Genomic DNA, 21271 nt, shown 5'->3' on the forward strand with positions numbered 1-21271 from the left:
ATATTTGATTCACATTTTAATTATTTTTGAAATAAAAGTGCTTTTTTTTTTTACCTCAATAGCTGTTTGCAAATTTAACCCATTTCAAATATTGGTTTTCAATTAGGCATTACATTTAATTACTAAATCAATCATTTCATTAATTTTTTACCTTTCCATTTATGTAGTGTCTTGTCATATAGTAAGTGGCTACATTGATAATATAAAATTTGTATATTCTACACACACATCACAAACATCTTAAACACACACACACAAAATAGTCAAAATAATTGTTTCTAGCATAGGTATAAGACTTCAGACTTAAGAGGAGGGAATCCGCCAGTTATATTAGCCCCAGTACTTGGCTGGTACTTTATTTTATAGACCTCAGAAGGATGAAAGGCAAAGTTGACAATGGCAAGATTTGAACTCACAATGTAAAGAGCCAGAACAAATTACCACAAAGTATTCTGTCAATCTACAACCCTTGAAATAGTAATAATAATAATAATGATTTCTTTTATTAATAATCCTTTCTACTGGAAGCACAAAGCCTCACATTTTTGGGGAAGGGATTAAGTTGATTACATTGACCCCAGTACGCAGCTGGTACTTAATTTATCAACCCCGAAAGAATGAAAGGCAAAGTTGACCTTGGCGGAATTTGAACTCAGAACGTAATGGCAGACGAAATACCGCTAAGCATTTCACCCGGTGTGTTGACGATTCTGCTAGTTTGCCACTTTATATATTTTAGTAATAATAATAGTAATAATAATGATAATAATAATATTAGTTAAGATATGAAACTACTTAACTTGGTTGTCAGTTACACACTGAGGTCCGTCCCTTTGATAGTTGGCTAAACGGCTTCTAAAAGGACAATTGACTGGTAGCTGGAGATAGTTAGAACCTAAGCGATGCCGATGAGTGTCAGAGTAGGAATACAGGCGACCCTTTAATGATGTGACAAAAAAGTATTGAATTACATAATTTTATATAAAATTAAATAAAACAGAACTATATATATATATATATATATGTAAAAGGTTGAAGAGGAACACACGAGTAGATATATATATATATGGAAAAAAGACAAAGTAGAAAATGCTAAAATACTTTTATAAAAAACATTTCAGTACCGGTTTTGGCAAATTCAAATGAAAAGTCTTTTTAAAAACATATTTGTGTAGTATTCAAATACCAGGGGCATTTTTCTTGTTTCTGTCTGTCTCTGTTTCACTTGTTAACTCTTGTGGGTTCGAGGTTGTTGTGAATTCTTCTTCTTAGCCAAGAATTCACAATGACCTCGAACCCACAAGAGTTAACAAGTGAAACAGAGACATTCAGAAACAAGAAAAATGCCCCTGGTATTTGAATACTACACAAATATGTTTTTAAAAAGACTTTTCATTTAAATTTGCCAAAATTTAATTTTTCCAAAATTTATTATCCATATTTACTGTTGAAAAGATCTCAAGGATCGAAACCGATACTGAAATGTCTTTTATAAAAGTATTTTAGCATTTTCTACTTTTGTCTTTTTTCCATATATATATATGTATATATATATGCACACACACATACACGTATATGAATTTAAACATGATAGAATAAATTGTTTTTAAAAATTGAAAATAAGAGAATATTGCAGATAATGAAATTAAAGAAGCATACATATATAATTTGGCTTTGATCAAAATATAGTAAATGGAGAATGAAAATTCTAAATACATCACATATGATTTGAAATTAGTTATTTAATTATAATGACACGAATGTTGAAAAATCCAATTAACATATATTCCCACTAAATTACTTTTCTTAAATATAGACTAATGAAGTTAACATATTTTAGTAGAGAATTTAAACATATTAGTCTTGTATTGTAAAAGTAATTTTTATTTCATTGCAAATATAATTATGAAAAAATGGGGAAGATTGATGTTATTACTATCCATACAAGTAGTATTTAGTCCTTATCATATTGCAAATAAAATAGTTGTTGAAAAACTACTCTTTAATCAGCTAATTTATCCAATCTCCTAAAAATGTAAAAAGAATAGAATTAAAGACAAGTGATACAAGACGAATTTCCGTTCTCTGACATTAACTCAGTTGGAAGCTAACGGCATCATTTTTGTTCCTAGCTTCTTTTAACATCATTACCATATAATACAGTTTTTCTTAGTCAACATAACAAGAAAGTATAAACCAGCTATGGGCAAACTGCATCCTGCAAGACTTTCTGAATGGCATGCCCACAAAAAATTACCTTGAATTATTATAGTAGTGTGGCCTGACTGATGCTAAGTCATGTCTCATGCAGCCTGTTTCTCAAAAAAGGTTGCTCATGTCTCATAAATTATCCCTGGACTCTCAGTCTTTCTTTATGCAGCAACTATATACATCATAGCAGTTTAATAGTGAAACTATATCTGGTCATTATGAAAATGGTTAAGAAGTAGTAATTGCATCCTATTGGCTTTCTAAACACTAAAAACTGGGTTTTTGTTTTTCAATAGTGGAGCATGGTAAGACAAAGTTTCACAAGGAAGGTGAATGCTACAAGTCAGCCACTGTAAGGAAGAAGAATGAGGAGGTCTATGTTGACCTTGATGGTAAATATCCCACTTTTTACCATCAAAAGACCTGATCTTGTCATATGGTGCAAAGAAAGAAAGGTGGCAAAGATGGTAGAGCTGACAGTTTTCTGGGAAGTGAATATTGAAGACACTTTTCTCAGGAAAGACAGAAAATAAAGGACTTGGTTGAACTCTGTGAAAACAATGGATGGGAGGCAATATGCCTTCCTGTAGAAATAGGTGTTAGAAGATTTGTTGGAACCAGAGTTCATTCAATTCTCAGGAGTTTTGAACTAGCTATGGAGGAGACAAAAGATGCTTCCAGAAAATTGTCAAAAGCCTAAAATTAATGACTTTATTACTACTATACACAACATAAAAATATTGTTTTGCTGAGATCTGCTCAATCAGGGCTGACCAGGGGTTAAGTAACAATATATATATATGGTTATTCTTTATTTGCTTAACATAAAAAAACTTTAAAATTCTCTGAGATAAGTTATATCTTCTTAATGGAGGCTACTTACCTGTAACATTTTATCTGGGCTTGGTTCTATTCCTGGAATCATATGTGCAGGTGAGAAAGCAATCTGTTCAACTTCAGCAAAATAATTTTTGGGATTGGTGTCAAGAACCATGCGTCCAACAGGTATTAGTGGATACTCACTATGGGGCCAGATCTAAATTATTCAGGAAAACAAAACAAAAAAATAATGGCATTCTCTTGGATCAATTTTCACAAAATCATTGAAATAACATTGTACCTAATTCTGAAACCTTTGATGTTTTTGGCACACAGCAACATCTTTACTTATCTCTGAATCAACCAAACACAGAAATTAATATGTCCTATTATTTCTTAATGTCATAAATTGTCTAAGGATCTATGTTATATTCACACACAATTGTTCTGAATTTTACCTCTTTTCAAGCACTTTACTATTTTAAGTTCACAGTACAATATGAGAATTACATACTTTCTTTTTACACTTCACAAAGTTAATAAGGATAACCTCAGGCTACCCTTATTAACTTTGAAAGATATTTTATCTAATGTATGGACAGTATTTTAATGATAGTCTATTGGTCCAAGAAATATGATTTTGCAATTTCTTCCTTTAACAACCTGCACAGAACATTTGTTTACAGTGATTAAATGTTTGTGCTGCACATAAGCTCACTCCCTCCATCATATCAGCATTACCTTTACAGGTGCATGGCATGCCGTATGTCAAATGTCAAAGCAATTGCTGAGCAACTTGAAATGAAATATTTTGCTCAAGAACACAATGCACCACTTAGTCTGGGAATCGAACCCATAATATTATGATCATGAGTGCAACACCCTAACCAATAGGTCATGAGCCTCCACAATGGATGATATGTAAGTAGATATGTAAGTTACAAAATAGGAGCACTGGAATAATATTGGCAACCAGTGATGGTGTTTAGGTGAAAAAAAAATTGACGAAACACAAAAATGTGTCAGACAATCATGTCTGCAGAACTACTGGAAAATATTTTAACCCTTTAGCATTCACATTATTCTATCAAAAGTAATGCTTATTTATTCACATGGCTTTGAATTAATCATGCATTATCTTGTAGCTTTGAGATTTTTAGAATGAAATTGTTGGGTAGGTGTGAGAAACTGGATCTGGCTTGTTTGAACATAAAATGGGTAGAATATTTTGGCAGGGTATGGCTAGTTTAAATGCTAAAGGGTTAATGGAACTTAATTGTACATGAAAGTTTATTGTATTGTTTATGGTCTTTTTCTATAAATAAACATTAATATAACTAAGTTTAGAGCTGACTCATACTAGTATTCTCGACAGAAGAGAATCTTTGTTAAAAAATAAATTCAGAGATTAATAAAAAAATATTCCAGAGGAAATTTTCAGAAACGAAAATAATAACTGAAGAAGCAATGATATATATAGACAAAGAAAATTCCTTACTTTAGTTAAATCAAATGGGTTCCATCGGAAGTTTTCAGCTTCTTTAAATGTCATCACTTGAATGTACAGAGTCCATGATGGGAAATTACCAGTCTCAATTGCATTGTGTAAGTCTCTGATGGCATAATCTGGGTCACTTGCTGTCAGATTGGCTGCTTCATCAGCCATTAAATTCTTTATACCTTGATTTGTCTAATATAGTTTGGTAATTTGGATAAAAGAAAAAGGAAGAGTATAAGAACAATGATATTCAATCTGAACTAATTTATAAAAGAAATATTGTGCTGAATCAATAGTTTTGCAATATTTTGGTAACTTCAAGTTACAACAAAAGCAACCAAGCATTCAAAGTAGAGGCCATTATGTTGCACTGTTGGAAGCCACCTTCTGCCAGTTCTTTGATCCCACACTGATATCAGTTCTTGCCCTTCATTGAAGCTTTCACCTCCTCTTGGTTGGTGAAGTGTTGTGAGTGCAGGAAGTGAGCCATAGATCAGAACAAGTAATCTGAAGGAGCAGGTCTGGACTGTATGCTGGGTGTAGCATCAATTCAATTCCTTGAAATTTCTGGAGTTTATTTTGGGTTGCTTGAGTGGTAGGAGGTCTTGTATTGTCATGCTGCAGTAGAGCTTGCTTTCTGTTAACCAATGCCAGATGTTTTTGCTGCACAATGGTATATACCTGCTGCAGCTGTTTGGAGTACAGATTGGTATTAATGGTTTGCCTGTCTGGAATGAACTCATAGTGAATTATCCCCTCATTAATTCCACCAGATGCAGAGCTTCACCCTGTATTTGAAATACCCAGGTTTGGTGATAGGTTCTGGAAGCTATCCCTTGCTTAACCACAGCATATGCATGTTAAGATTGCAGAAAATTATCCCCTTCAGATTATTACTTGTTCTGATCCATGGCTCACTTTTTCATTAGCCAAGAGTAGGTGGAAACTTCAGTGAAGGAGTTCTTCGCCTAGAAGGGCAAGAACTGGTATCAGCAAGGGGTCAAAGAACTGGCAGAAAGATGACTTCAATAGTGCAACATGATGGCCTCACCTTTGACTTCTAGACTGCTTTTGTTGTAACTTGAATAAAGCAAATAACCAAAGTATTGCAAAACTTTTGACTCAACACAATAATAACCAATGAAATATAAAATAAAATTTCAAGAAGTTGAAACTATTAAACAGTAACTTAGATTTAATAAATGGCATTAAAATAACTTGGAAATCATTAAAATTAAATATATGTATATATTACATTTTGTATATAAAATTGCTTTCAGCCTTAAAAATTAGATAATAAATGCTGAGAATGAAGAACAAATTTGCCATCTAATTATATTTAAATACATGTCATGACGAAGATAATTTGGTGCCACTCATGACATTTTCCTATGGAGAATGTCAGAAAAAAAAGTCAAAGATGTTAGGAAAAGACGATATCAGACTGTCGTACATTGAAATATTTTACAACCAATCAATAAGAAGCAATGATAATAATAATAATAATGATATTATTTTTTTAAATCAGTAGAAATAGATATAAAAAAAGATTTCATTTGAACATTGCACAATTGAAAATGTAATAATAGCATTTATATGAAAATTTGATCCTTACTAATTACTAAATGACTGGGTAGTTTACATGAATTTCAAGCAATTATTAACACAGTTTACATAGAATAGTAAATTTAAAGTTGCATCATTGAATAGTTGTTCAAAATTTGGTACGTCTCTCCTATGAGAAAAATATCTCGGTCTGTAATGAAGGTAATATCAGTGAATCAGACAGTTGGAAATAATATTACAGTGTGGTACCAAACAAAATAAGGAGTGGTTGTGTTTTATTGATAGGTTGTTGTCATTGTTAGCACCAAGGCAGTCCTGATTAACTAGATTTATAGTCAAAGGTGTTCAGGCCTTGTGCATCTCATCCTTTTTTTAAACATTCAATATTAGGACTACATTATTCTAGATGGTAGAGTGTAATTTGAAGAAAATTTTGCTGCTATTTTAGCATGTCAAACTATCTGTAGAGGCTCCCTTGCAGTCTCATTATTGTTGTTTAGTCCCAGGTCAGCCCTAATTCAGCAGACTGGAATGATCAAAGGCATTCCAGTCTTGACAATCCAGGCTTTTTAGAATTATTTAGGATTATGTTGTTTAATGTCTCTTGAGATGATAAGAATGTGATCTGAGGGAATCTGGCTATTATTTTCAGTGCTGTGAACAAAGAGATAGAGGCTTTCTCATTGGCTATGTATGGTGTATTTCATCATTGTGTGGTATGACATCAGTGTCTGGGGAGGCTGACCGGAAGGGCGAGTTGACCGGAAGAGGAAAAAGGGCAGAGGGAGCCTCGATCGGGGTCACGGACAGGACAAGACGTGTCTAGTGACGGTCTAGGTTTGGGAGAAGCAGCTGCTATTCCTGGTGTTCTTTGGGTCGGGGCAAGCTTCAAGAATTGGATACTGCAAGACAGACTCGCAGTCGACGAAAGAAAAACCGAGGTAAGGCGATTACATCTACTCGTACGCACAGACCACAAGCTATTTCGGCGACATTGATGTGGTTGAAGTCGTCCGCTTTCCGTAGCCAGGCCGCATCCTCCACCTCAGCACCTTCGATCTCCAACACAACCCCTATCGCTATACTGCTAGCATCACACCAAACCGTCCCGGACTCCGTCTTGGGCACATACCAGTTTCCTCTGACTGGGTCTTCCGCTCTCATTCTCTCCAGGATTTCCCGCATCATCGCCACCGTCGCCTCTCCCACCTTGTCACTCCAACTCTCCCCCTCTGCTCGTCTCTTGGTGTAACTGCATGCAATGTGCAACCAGCCAGCGATCGGATAGTGTCCGATCAACTTCCCACAAACCGAGAACAACTCCCTCCTGCTGACGCTGGAACTCAGCTCTGGGATCTCGTTTCCTCTCTGGAACACCAGCTCGCCCGATCTGTCTTTTTGTAGCTTCAGCCCCAGCGCAGCTCCCCCCACCATCGACTCAGGCGGCTTCGCAATCAGCCCGAACCTCTCCAGGTGTCTCACTAACTCGGTGGCTGGCACTACAGTCTCGTCAACCAAAATGTCGTCGAAGTAGGAACTGGTGGCCTTCCTTATCCTCTCCTCTTTCGCTAGGATGGACTTGAGCACCATTGCCATAATTTTCGGAGTGGAATTCAGCCCAAAAACCCAGCCTGGTTAAACAGTACGTCCGGCCCTTGTACCGCACCAGCTGGTATCGCCACAGCTTGTCACTCACACGGAGCTGCAAATATGCCGACTTCAAGACGACGATTGTCGCTGCCCCAGTCGACTGTCTCCACACACGTAACGTCTCACCGCAAATGTCCATTGCCTCGCCTCCCGTGTGGCACGATATATGGTCGTTCAGCTCCCTAAAGTCCAGCACCGGTCTGACTTTTCCTTTCGTCGGCTGCACCACCGCCATCAGAGGCAGCATTCCACTCACCACCTCCTCTTTCCACGGGACAAGGACTCCTTCCTTGATCCATCTCTCTACCTCCTCGTCGAAGGCTTTTGAACTGGATGGAAACCAGATATAAACAGAAAATAAATGAAATATTTTAGTTTTGAGTTGAACTTTTCTACTAGTGTCCACCATATGTTTAATACATTACTCAATTGATTTAGCATTTTTATTGTTTTAGTAACTTGATCATAGTGTTGCAAGGAGGCTAAATGAGAGATCCAGTAGTTCACTGTTCTGGAGTTGAAATTTCAAGTTGACTCAGGCCACCTCCTCCACTTATATAACTGATGAAGAAATAAAAATTTAATCAATCTTGTCTGGATTTATGGATTGTATCAAAACAACGAAAATGTATTTATTTATTGTAAATATTGGTATGGCTTATATAGAGAAGAAAGGATAACACCTATGTCCCTTATAGGGCCACCTGAGAAACATGATAAGAATGGGTAGGGTATGAAATTATGATGCACAAGTTGCTGCAGGAGAAAGCCACACATACACCAGAGATCTAGTCTGAATGTTTGCAAAAGACTCTGCTAAAGGTAGTCAAAGCCTAAATAGAGGTGAATGATTTACTTTCCAGGTTAAGAGTACTTTTGATTAGAGATATACAAAAATAATCAGGTATGAAAATAAAATAATTAACACATTCTAATGATGTTCATTTTTCCTTATGCTTTATGGCTACTTTGGTATAAATCAAATGATTCAACTCTCGTAAAACAAAAAAATGTTTATCATTATTTGTTAATAAGTTTCTGTTCTTTAGGTTACAAACATGCATTGTTTTTATTGATTTCACAATGAAAATCAGATTAAACTCCTTGCATATATAAGCTTTTCAACTTACTTTTAAAATTTGCTATAATGGAATACTGAAATCTAACTGAAACTAGTTAAATACTTAATGAAATTCTACTAAAAATCTCTCATTGTTTTATTGTAGTATATTGAATAAATAGCTTTCATCTTCTAATGCTGACAAGAGTTTTTGAGCTCTATTAAAAGGAATTACAGCTGGTTGTCTTTTGTGAAGTATTTATTTCTTTTGTAGCGGTCTCATTTTATGTACTATTACTGACATGTGACATTGCCCAGTTATTTTGTATTAAGATAACAGCAAATGTCATTAAAATGAATGGTATTTTAATTATTTTTGGTATCAATTCTACTGTTTTTCTCAAGCTCTTTTATTAACTGTTTCTTTTATCTTAACTCTTTATAGTTGACCCTTGCATGACTGCTAGCAGTTTCTAAAAATGTTGACACTTTATCATAAAAGTTGACATTTCTCTATTATAGAGAAAAATCAATAACATACACAGCTTTGTAGTTCACATAAGTTGGAACTAATTCAAAAAAAAAAAAAAAAATAACAGTGTATTTTATTTTCATTTATATTTTTGAAGTTTATTAGTTATAAGTAAGACAGCATCAATGATCTTTGTAAGCCATCCCAGAATGTGGTTCCTGTTCAGTTTAGACTTTGATAAGTTGAACTTTGATACATTTAGAAGAAACATGGGTGTCAGGGATTCCAGTTTGAGGGAAATGATTGCATTAATGAAATAACTGAAGGTGTAACAGAGATGAGACACAGCAAGGGTCATAAAAAGAGGAGAAACAGGTGCATCAGGTAGGCTTGGATGGAAGTGGTATGCAGAGTTTTGCTTCAGATCAGAAGCAGAGCCATTGTAATGTACTGGAAATGACAGATAAAAATCTAAGAATCAAAACTTACTTTAAAGTGAAATTTACAATAGACAGCTTCATTGTTTTGGTTGACCATCTTAAATGTATGACTTCCATAACCATTCATTCTGCGAAAGCCATCTGGTGTGCCACGATCAGAGAACAGAAAACATACTTGATGAGTAGTTTCAGGCCGCAGAGTAATGAAGTCCCAAAACATATCTGGATCCTTAAAAAAAAAAAAGAAAATATTTCAGTTTACAAAAATAATTTACCAGAGAGAAAAGTGTTTTATTGAAGGCAACATTTTAATTTTGATGATGTCTAAGCATCAATCTTGATATATTATGAAACTTTGTAAAGTTAGAGAGGGGTATGAATTGGAATTCAGAATGCAAATAACTGGAACAGATACTGCGTAACATCTTGTCAGATGTTCAAAGAGTACCACCAACCCATAGCCCTGGACTAATATTTTATTTATCAATTATTAAAAGAAAGGGCAGAGTTGACTACAGCAAGATTTGAAATTAAAGCTCAGAGACCTTGAACAAATGCTGCAATGTTCTAACACTTCTGGCAGTATGTCTCTTTCTCTTGTTGAAATCAGTGGGTATGAATTTATGATCAACACTTACCTTACAATGTGTTTTTGGGTTTCTTTTCTGTGTGTGTATAAAACTGGGGAACTGAAAAAAATGAAATAAAAATAAAATAATAATAACAATAATACATTATTTACATTTGATGGATATTTGTCCTCATCTTCTTTGTTGTTAACACAGTGTTTCGGCTGATATACCCTCCAGCTTTCATCAGGTGTCTTGGGGGAAATTTTGAACCCGGGTTCTCATTCCTAAGGTATTTTTTGATGTTGTTGTTGTTATTATTATTATTATTATTATTATTATTCAGGTCAGTCAGGGAAGTCAATTACATCATCACCAGTGCTAGGGTGCTACCCTATATTATCAACCCCCAAAGGACAGAAGGCGAAGCTGACCGTAGCAGGATTCAAGCTCAGTATTCAAGGAGTGATAAGGTGTAAGTCAGCCTGGCAGAGCCCTTTCTTGTCAGATTATTTATTGGCTACTGTCAGAAATTGCAGATATGATGATTGAGTAAAATGAAATAGGCCAACTGGAAATGACACTTGCATTGAAAACTTGGCAGACATAGCAGGCTTGACTTGCTGAGCACTTATGATAACAGCATAGAAACAGTATTAGCATACATTTGATTTTATTTCACATCTAACTTAATTCACTTCTATGTTTAGAATGATTGAATAAATAATATAGCCAACGTAGTATAGCTAATTTTAGGCAATAAATTTGGGTGCTCAGTGAGGACTTTGATTTGAAACAGAGTGAGATCATAAATTATGACTCAACAGAGATAATAGATTCATTTTTAAAAAGGGATATTAAAAATGAGCAACACTGAAATTAATAAAATGGTTCTGAAAATCCATAGATATTTTTTAGAAAATTATCTTTACCAAAATTGGATCTCTGATGAAGAATATAGGTGTATTGTTGCCAACAAGATCCCAATTTCCATCTTCAGTGTAAAATTTAACTGCAAATCCTCGGGGATCTCGGGCTGTGTCAGCTGATCCACTTTCACCACCTACAAATTAAGAATAAATAATTTTTATTACAAAGAAATTAAACACTATTTTCTTTTCTATATGCAACCAGAGCTGTGGATCAGTATTTCCTGCAGTGTGGAACTCACAGCAGGGACTCCAAGAAAAATTTTGCTAGGTGGTATGAAGAGGCTGCTTTTCAGCCCCAGCTGGTGGGGCTCTCACATCCTGTCAGAAAATGATAGTATCCCTTCTCGGATCCATAGGCCCTGAACCAATGTACTGATTAAGCTCACCTCTCATAGGTTGTGACAGTGAAGATCAAAAAAGGGCAGACACTGTTTAAAAAAATTAAGATAGTTTCAAACATTTTAAGCCATATGATGAAGGAAGAAGAATTATAAGGACACAAACACTATTTTATCTTCTCATAAAGAAGGGAAGAAATATAACTATTTTGGGGTGCGGAGTGGGGATGCACTAGAATTTGTAAGTTTCAAAGTCATTGCTGTATCAAACAACGGGCCTTTGGGGTTTGACGGGCAACATTTGTTTTCTTAACGAAATACTTTCAAACTTGGGATACTGGTAGAATGTGTCATATAAAACAACTTCTCTTAACCTTCTTAACAAAAAATTGTACATCGCAAGTTATTTTATGTTAAAGTTGTCGTATTTCTGTAATTTCAACCAATCACTGACGTCTATTCAGCTGAATACACTTACTGCTGTTCGGTGTCAAGTGTGTTATTCCCTGTTTAATTATATCATTATTCCCTAGTAAGGGTTTAGGGTTTTAGGGTTAGGGTTCAGGTTTTAGGGTTAGGGTTTTAGGGTTAGAGTTGGGGTTAGGGTTAGGGTTAGGGTTGTAGTTGTTGACAAACAACGGGACTAATTTTATTCAAGGGAAAAGATCCCATGACACCGTTACGGCATTAATTGTTTTCACCTCAATAGACGTCAGTGATTGGTTGAAATTACCGAAATACGACAATTTTTTACATAAAATAACTTTGAATACAAAATTTTTTATGTGTTCTATACCACAAAATATACAAATATTCGAAGTTTGAAAGTGTTTCGGTACCAAAAACACTACAAAAAAATTGTTGCCCGTCAAACCCCAAAGATCCCAAACAACAAAAGAATCATCATTTGTTGTTCTGTTACTGACATCAAACTTTATCTCAACTTTTAATGGCTCGATTGACCTAACTGAAAACTGATAAAAAAGAATTATATAATCTGCTATTGTAAGAACAGCAAAAATTTAAAAGTGTCTTATGTTTCCTTGGTTTGCATTACTTAGTTCAATTCTTCCTATAGGTACAGCATAATCACAGAGCTCTAGGTTTGATTCCCTAATTTATGGGATTTTGGGAAGTTTTATTCAACCATAACCTTTAATTGGCCAAAACTTGTAAATGCACAGTTTCCACTACTAAAACAATGAAACCCAACATTTTATTTTGCCATACTTATAGGAAGAATTGCTTGCATGCATACATTTTTCCATACCTATAGGAAGAATTGCATGCATGTATGTATGTATGTTCTCTCCTATTTTTATTTATTTGAAGTCTTTCTGTGAGGAAGGTGCTGATGTTTAACAAAGATACAAAACTCCATCATTGAAATGCAGATAACAAAAACAATGTCATATTTTGAATTTGGGAAAAGTCTTGCCTAATTTTACTATTTTGCTTATAGGTTATATTTGTAATGTGTGTGTTAGCTGGTTGGTTTCTTTTTCTGCAAACCCTAGTTTTTCAGATTGTCACTTAGGCTTTTACCAACAAAACCAAATGCACCAATTACCATTGGTATAAATGTGGATTTATAACCTGAAGGTTTCGAAGCAGTCATCTATAGTTACCCTCTCTCTCTCTCTCTCTGTTTGGTTTTTTTGCCATTTCATATAAGTAAGGATATAAAAATCAGTGAGACAACTAACTAAAAAAGTGATGCTTTATGACTGAAGCCTCTTGCATTGGCTTAAACACTTCTTTGTCACTCCTGCTATCAGAAAGGCAGTGAACTTGTGATTGGCCCATTGGAAATCTATAATACTATTATTGGTAAGTTATGATTAAATAATATAATGTATACCATAGCTTCATACTTTCCCACATGAACATAGAAGTTTTGAGTTGTGTTTTTCTTTTATGCAAACTGTGTTATTATTACAAATAAATACTCACTACTTATGTTGTTTATATTATTTAAATACATGTAACCATTTATATTTGTAATGTTTTTTTATCATGCTAACAATATCAAAGCTAACTGCATAGATTCATTAAATTTTTCAAGTTTAGAGCAGGAAACAAGATTGAAGATTTTGAGTAATTTAAATTATTTCAATCTAGGTATTATTACATTTATATATTTCACATCTACTATTGATAGTAACAGAGTGTATAATTAGAGAACTCATGAGTATTGCCAGTGGCCATAACCTTTTAGCATTTAAACCAGTCATATCTGGCCCAAATGTTCTGTTTTATGTTCAAACTGACCAGATCTGGCCTCCAAACCTACCCTGCAATGTCAATCTACATCATTAAAATCACAAAGCTAGGAGATAATACATGATTAATTCAACACAATGTAAATAAATAAGCGTTGCATTTGACAGAGTAATCTGTGTGCTAAAGGGTTGAATTTAAAAAGGTTGTATAACAATATTACAATAAAAATTAATATTGAAACATTTTCTTAACTGAAAAATGACAAGATAAAGTCCTGAATAATCATAGCAAAATGACAGCAGAAAATATACTTAGTTTTATTTACCTACTGTTGAAAACCGTATTCCAACTTTTGTTCTTTTACCAATTGTCTGAAAAGGAGCTGCTTTGCAATATTTCCTAATATCATGAGTAGTTTCAAAGTAACCAAAAGCTCCTGCAAAAATAAAAGAAAAACAATTCCATTATATAAATATGTATCTGGTTCACAAATAACTGTTTCTGAAATGGTAGTGAATAAAATGGAAGTAAATGTTTATTGTTTTGTTTTTGATAAAGAAAACTTGCATATGAAACAGTCTTGGTTAGAATTTTTCTTCTAAATAGTTGTCTCTCACTAAATTTATAATCGACATGAATTTGTGCCCTCTGATTGTCCATCTTCTATTAAAGGGAAGGACACTAGAGCAGAGTCCTTAGGCACCTCCTCCAGAGGATCCTATCAGAAGCAACCCTCATTATACAATCTGGCAGGGCTCCCAAGCATGGCCAACCAAGACTATGGATATTATCCAAATATCTTGATCTTAGCCTGCCACTAGGACAGCTACCAGCAGGTTTGGCTTGAAGAATCCATCTTGTTATTCTTTCCTGCAACATTCTAAAACATACCTATCATACTGGAGCCGCAATCTCACAAGGCAGAGAAGTAGTGTCTCAACCTGGAGAATTTGTGGTAAACTATTGAAATATAATGGTACTATAAGTTCATATTCAACTCTTTTCACTTAAGAGACACGTGAAATTTTATTGATGAAGTCCACAGCCACTGGGCTCTAACTCCTACACAGATTAAAAATATATGCTGATGAAGAATCAAAAGGAATGGGACAACAAGTATGACTTGAAATTAAGTAAATCAATTCCTTAGAATTGAAAACTTTTAGAGAAGAATTAATAAGCAACAAAGATAGCTGCAGACCCATCCAACCCACCAAAACAGGGTGAACTTTAAAGAGATTAAATATAAACACTGGCACTAAACAAAATGGGTTGATGTTAAATGTAGAAAATCTATTTAGCAACAAGGTTTATACAAAATCAGCACACTGCACAAATTGTTCATAATTGTTAGAGCTGTGATGTTGCTAATTGTGGTATATATATATATATATATATATATAGCATATGGTATAATTATAAACAGGGCAAATTTTAGCCATTTCTCAACCTTAATCAATTTTTGAACCTTATTGGGTTCTCATCAGCAGTTCTACACCATTCTGACAGTCTCCAGAGAAACAAGCAGCCAAACTGTTTATATACTCAATAAATGCAGCAGTTACTCTATGAAGGAGTCCCTAATTTGCATACCAAAAGTGTTTAACACTCTATAAATACTAGTGGCCTGTCAATGGAGATATATATATATATATAAGGATGGGTGGATCTCTGTTGGTTTCAATGATAAGTATTTATTTGTTCAATCAACTGTTTTATAACACACATAGTTAGTGTACATTTTCTAAAAACCAAGATATGTTATTCAGAAATCACATTAGTTCTATTTTAATCTAATTTTATATATTTCTTTATTTTGCCAAAGAGTTTGTTTAATATATATATATAAGAAACTGCACATTTATTGTCAGTTATCAAAATTAGGATAGAATTCCTCCAATTAGTATTCAATAAAAATAAAGAAATAATTGATGAGTATAATGTAAAAACAAAATTAAATGTCTGAGCTTTGATTTGAACCCAGATTCATGAGTTTGGCAGTGCAATCTCTCATTAACCACACAAGACAGTTCAAAAGTTGTTTTCAACACAGCACAGGAAATTTATTAGGCATTTCTCTTAAATTGTTATGATGTATTTGATATGACATAAAATATTTAGACAGTAGCAGAACAACAGTTTGTCAGCCTAAACTTTTACAAAATGTTTCTTTATACAAACAAATTACAATTTCAAATGCTTTGAGGTTAAGATGCTGTGTGCACCCCTTGATAGTGCAGCCATTATGTTGTACCTCTGCACAATGCACATATGCTGCTTAGCTCATTCTGACTAGCAATCAGATTCTACTCTGATAGAAAGGATAATTGAAAGGCTAGTGGTAGGAAAGGAATTCTAACAAAGACAATTGCAACTTTGTAAAAAGTAATTGTAAAACTGGGAAAAAATTGTTTAAATAAATTTATTTAAAGGAAAAGGTTTTGTACGACTATATTTGATTTAGCTTATTGAGTGTGTGTGTGTGTGTGAGAGAGAAAGAGAGAGAGAGAGAGTATTGAGTGTTAAGTTGTTTTATTTGATAAAATTTCAGATAGTGTTGTTTGGAAGGGGTAAAATAACTAATGTTGCAATAGTTGAAAAGCATTGACCAAGTGAATATAGTATGAGATACAAGTTCAAAGTTAATGGTCCTGAGTTCAGATCTACTGTAAACATTTTGTTGTATTTGAACAGCAAACTTAATTCTATAGGCCTTAGTTCTGTGAGCAGATGCCAGAGCTTTTGAAAATGTCACTTGAAATAGACCAATATTCTATCTCTTATTGCCTTGAAAATATAATTACAATAAAATATGTTATAATTGAAATATTATGGGTTTCTTACATACCAGCTCCTTTTGCATGAACAACTCTTTCAGGAATTCTTTCTCTGTTGAAATGTGCCATTTCATCAGTAAACACAAAGTCTTGTAACAAAATTGGACCTCTTGGACCGACAGTCAAAGAAGCAGTTTTGTTCCCAACAGGAGCACCGGTGCCAGTTGTCATTGTTTCACTTCTCTAAAAACAATTGGGATTTATCAAATTCATATTGTTAGTTGGTACAAAAGAAGTTTGTTTCATTGAGAGAATATTGAATCAAAATATTTACAAAATATTGCAATACTACAACTTAATTAAGTGAAATAAAGATTTTATTTGTTAAATGTAACAAATCACTACTATATCTGATGGCATATAAGACTCACATATTTTCCAAAAGAATTGGCTCAAAAAGTCACCTTGGATCCTTTATGCAAAATAGGGCCTCCTGTAAGCTAATTTTGTCCCTGATGGATATTTTCACTATCATGATTTTTTGTTTTGTGTTCAGTTGTACTGCTAACTTACTTTTTATATATAGTAATCTTTTCTAATATAGCTAAGGTACTTTCATAATGTTTTGTAATGTACTGCTAAATTATTTTAAACATTACATGCTTTAATGCACTAAAAGCTTACTTTCCTGATTATGCGCTACTGAAAATTGGGGTGCTTCTAGTACACCCATGTGTCTTTTATGCCATCAAATACAGTATGTTGCTAATGTTATCTTAGCTTAATATTATTTGCAATAGAATTAGAGAATTGATATAACAAAGAATAAACCAAAAACCAAAAGCAGGAAACAATTCTGAATATTCCAAATTCTAAATACACATGAAAAACTGTAATAATTTGTTAATTTTTAAAGGACTGCCCCACCACCAAAAAACAAAAACAAAATACTAACAACACTGCATGTGATAAATTATCGATATATTATAGTGCTATAAGTTCATATTTAATTCCTTTTATTTAAGGGACATGTCAATATTTTATCACTGAAGTCCACAGTTACTATTCTTTAACTCCTACATCTTACGCAGATTAAAAATATATGCTGATGAAGAATCAGAAGGAATGGAACAAAAAGTAAAATGATTCCCTAAAAGTGAAAACTTTTATAGAAGAATTAATAAGCAACAAAGATAGCTGCAGACCCATCAAAGCAGGGGGGATTTCAAAGAGATGAAGAATAAACACTGGCACTGCAAATGGGTTGATGTTAAGTCAAAATGTAGAAAATCTATTTAGCAACAAGTTTTAGAAATTCAACATAAATTTAATGTTTTCCAAACTGGTTTAAGTTAGTTAACATGCACCTTGTCATTTATCCTAATCTTATGGTAATTAACTGCAAATTCAAATTTTTAAAAATCTGTCCTAATGACTTAAACCCATGTCTTCTTTACCCTATCTCTAGATCATATGCAATATATTTATCTATTTCTTCTCAAGATTTCACAACAGTATTCTCATTGAGCATGCACAAACCATTTGCATTACATATTCATATTGTTTACTAATGCCCCAATAGGCATCCTTTGCCATTTATGTGGCATAATGGGTCATACACTGAAGACGTCAGACAAGTGGAAAGGAGCAGCTGAGGAACATGACTGGAAGTAAAGCGAAAAGTGACATCAGGTGAGGAAGAGGGAAGCTCAAGAGGCTGCTTTTGGACTGAAAGGGTTAGCTAGATTGGATGTGCAACTAGAGTTTCTGCATATTCTAGTTTCTGGCCCATGGTTGGGGTAGTGAGAGTCTCTAAGTTTCATAGCTAGTTCAAGCTGGCAATTAAAGAGTTCTCTTCAAAGTTATCCCCAGAGGTTTAAAGAACCATATCTTCCTGCATACAAGTCAAACTTCACAGACCAAAATTTATAGCCAAGAGAGGTAAGTCAACTTATACACCAAGATGACTTTGGGAGGATCAAACATTCCATGTGAAATGAAGCAAGATTTGGAAAGACACTCTACTCTAGGCACAAGGCCTGAAATATTTGGGAGGGGGCCAGTCAATTAGATCAACCCCAGTATGCAACTGGTACTTAAATATCGCTAAGTATTTTGCCTGGCGTGCTAACGTTTCTGCCAGCTTGCTGCCTTGGAAAGACAGAGATATTGTTTCAAGGTTTCCACATGTTTCTATTATATACATTGACTTGTAAGTTGGAAAAATACAGTAAGAGAATTTTTATCCATCATACTATAATTTATTTGCATTGAAATCTGTCTAGTTTTGATTGATCATGTAATGGATTTTGCCAAATTTAATATTTTCAGCAAGTAATAGAAACTATCTAGTACTTCTAAGGATCCACCTAGGCATTCCAGAAAATCTATTTCCTGTGAGATTTTAGTGTTTATTGCACTTATGTATCTGCCACAAACAAACAATACATTTAAATTATTATATATATTTGAAAACGTTTATTTTGTCTATTAGTAATCAGTCAAGTACTGGAATAAATATTTATAAAAAAAAAAAACTGAATTTTTATTTCTTCTACATTTTCAGAAATAGGGATAACTGTATATCTTCGAATTAAATCTGTTACAAAAGCTTTGTTGATGAAAGAATAAAAAAAAAATTGCACTGAAGTAGTACAATAAATATTCCACTGCATCACTGGATGTTAAAGTAAGCACATTTCAGAATATTTATCTCATTTTATGACACTGTAATAGCAAAGGGAAGGACACCCAGAAATTATAAAAAATAAAATTAGAAAGCCTATACATCATCTTTTAACCTGCTAAAAATAGCAGCCAAATCTCCTTTGAGACACACTCCATGGTCTTTAAAAAGGAAAGGATACATTAAGCTATGTAGTTCATGAAATATGAAAAGAGACAATATGATCAAGATTGAAATGCCCTTGACCATAATTGCTCAAAAAAGACTCAAGTAATACTGATTCTAAGGACAAGTCCATTCAGTCAATAGCCATGTACCATTTAAAACATGTAATTCAGATGTCAGTCAGATTGAACAAAGATAAGAGATTTAAAAGAGCAGGACTTTTTACTGAGTCATCTGCATAAATTTAGAGATTAACACCTGAAATTATGATTTATTGAGCTACTTTTGAAAGTCTTGAAGCTGATAAAAATTGTTATGAAGGATTTCAAATATCACTTTCATCAGCTGAATGGTATAATACAATCCCAAAGTTCATCATGTCCTTTTCTTGCAATGAAACCCACTGTGCTTTTTACACCAACCTGTTATCTGCTTAATCTTGGCAATAAGTGCTACTACCTTCTTTAGTGATGTCTAGAAAACCACTGAGTGGTATTAGTGGTTGCTGTTTAATTCCAGATCAACCAGACCTATGATCAAAGTCGTTCAAACCATGGCCATCCTGTCTTTTTAATAATATACATTTTATAATGTATTTTCCTTATTTGAGATTGAAAGGTGTTATTTGAGGGAAATTGATAGTAGGGTGCCAGGTTTTTGTGGAGCATTCATTCTACAAGGTCCTGGTTGAATTTGGAGTTCTTGGTGCAGCAAAGAGGAGGGTCATAAATTCAATCATTAAACCTGCACAGAAGGCTGCTAGGTGGCTTTGGATAAAGAGGGCAGACTAGTGATTTGCTATTACTGAGATACAAGCTGGGACTTGAAACATCACTCAGAAACATCGCTGATGATACATCTTGGAGCATTCGTGAGTTCTATCTTGAAACTATAGATTAAGTGGTCATATAGAAGTGCCCTCTTTGGCTTGAGTGTATTTATTTTTTACTGTTTATGTTGCATATATTTGGTGTGGTTGGACAGTTACACTTACAATGTTTGTCTACAATTTCAAGGCAGTGATTATATTAGTGTTAGAGAGCATTCATTTGTGGGGCAACCTAAATTTGGCTTTGCTGGCTGTCCCCTCACTTTTATGGAACCCACACACAAATCATCATCATTGTTTAATGTGTTCTTGTCCATGCTTGAATGGATCAGATGGAATTTGTTGAAGCAAGCTTTATATAGCCAGATGCCCTTCCTGTCACCGTCTCTCACCTATTTCCAAACAAAAAAATTTTCCTCAAAGACAGACATGTTTTTTCATGGAAAACAAGAAATGAATGAGATCTTGTCTGATGGTGATGTTTGTTTACAACTATCACATGATGATGTCAAGACAAAGGTACATACAAACACACATGATGGATTTCTTTCAATTTCTGCCTATGAAATCCATTCAAGGGCTGTAATAGATGGCATTTGCCCATGGTGCTGTGCACTGGGGCTGAGCCAATGACAGCAATTGTGTGGGTTGGAACTTATGACATAAAACTGTGCCCCTCATGTTGACCTTTCATTTAAAGTATTTTGTTTTCATTGTATAAGTAATTTTTGTGTTGTTGGCGACAATACAAAATGTGCTGTTTTGTTTTCTTTATTAAAGAGATTGGAGGCCACAGGAAGTTATGTAGAATTCATGATGGATTTAATGTAATTTATGCACAGTACTGTTTTATTTTGTGTGTTGGCAAAATGTGATGCCAATAAGTATATTTGTGCATTGTTTTTCTTTTTTTACCATGACTTCTATGAGTGTTGTGGTTGTTGTTGTGGTAGATGTTCATTCTCAAGTCCACCTTGACTGAGCAGACCATATTTGAAGTCACCCTAGCCATGACCATCTGTCTTTATCCCAAACA

General features: G+C 34.1%; 1 protein-coding gene across 1 annotated transcript in view; it reads right to left on the reverse strand.

Annotated features, from left to right (window-relative positions):
• The window catches only part of LOC106878775 (catalase), a 48586-nt gene that overhangs the window by 14685 nt on the left and 12630 nt on the right, over window positions 1-21271 (reverse strand). Inside the window, exons 2-9 of the mRNA XM_014928104.3 lie at window positions 16627-16798; window positions 14104-14214; window positions 11218-11348; window positions 10355-10405; window positions 9766-9945; window positions 4529-4720; window positions 3095-3247; window positions 800-938 (exon numbers count right to left, since the gene is read on the reverse strand). Of these exons, the coding sequence (XP_014783590.1) occupies window positions 800-938; window positions 3095-3247; window positions 4529-4720; window positions 9766-9945; window positions 10355-10405; window positions 11218-11348; window positions 14104-14214; window positions 16627-16798 (1129 nt within the window). The remainder of the gene's footprint in view (window positions 1-799; window positions 939-3094; window positions 3248-4528; window positions 4721-9765; window positions 9946-10354; window positions 10406-11217; window positions 11349-14103; window positions 14215-16626; window positions 16799-21271) is intronic.

Source organism: Octopus bimaculoides, chromosome 2, assembly GCF_046866305.1.
Source record: "Octopus bimaculoides isolate indiv1 chromosome 2, ASM4686630v1, whole genome shotgun sequence".
NCBI classification, from domain to species: domain Eukaryota; kingdom Metazoa; phylum Mollusca; class Cephalopoda; order Octopoda; family Octopodidae; genus Octopus; species Octopus bimaculoides.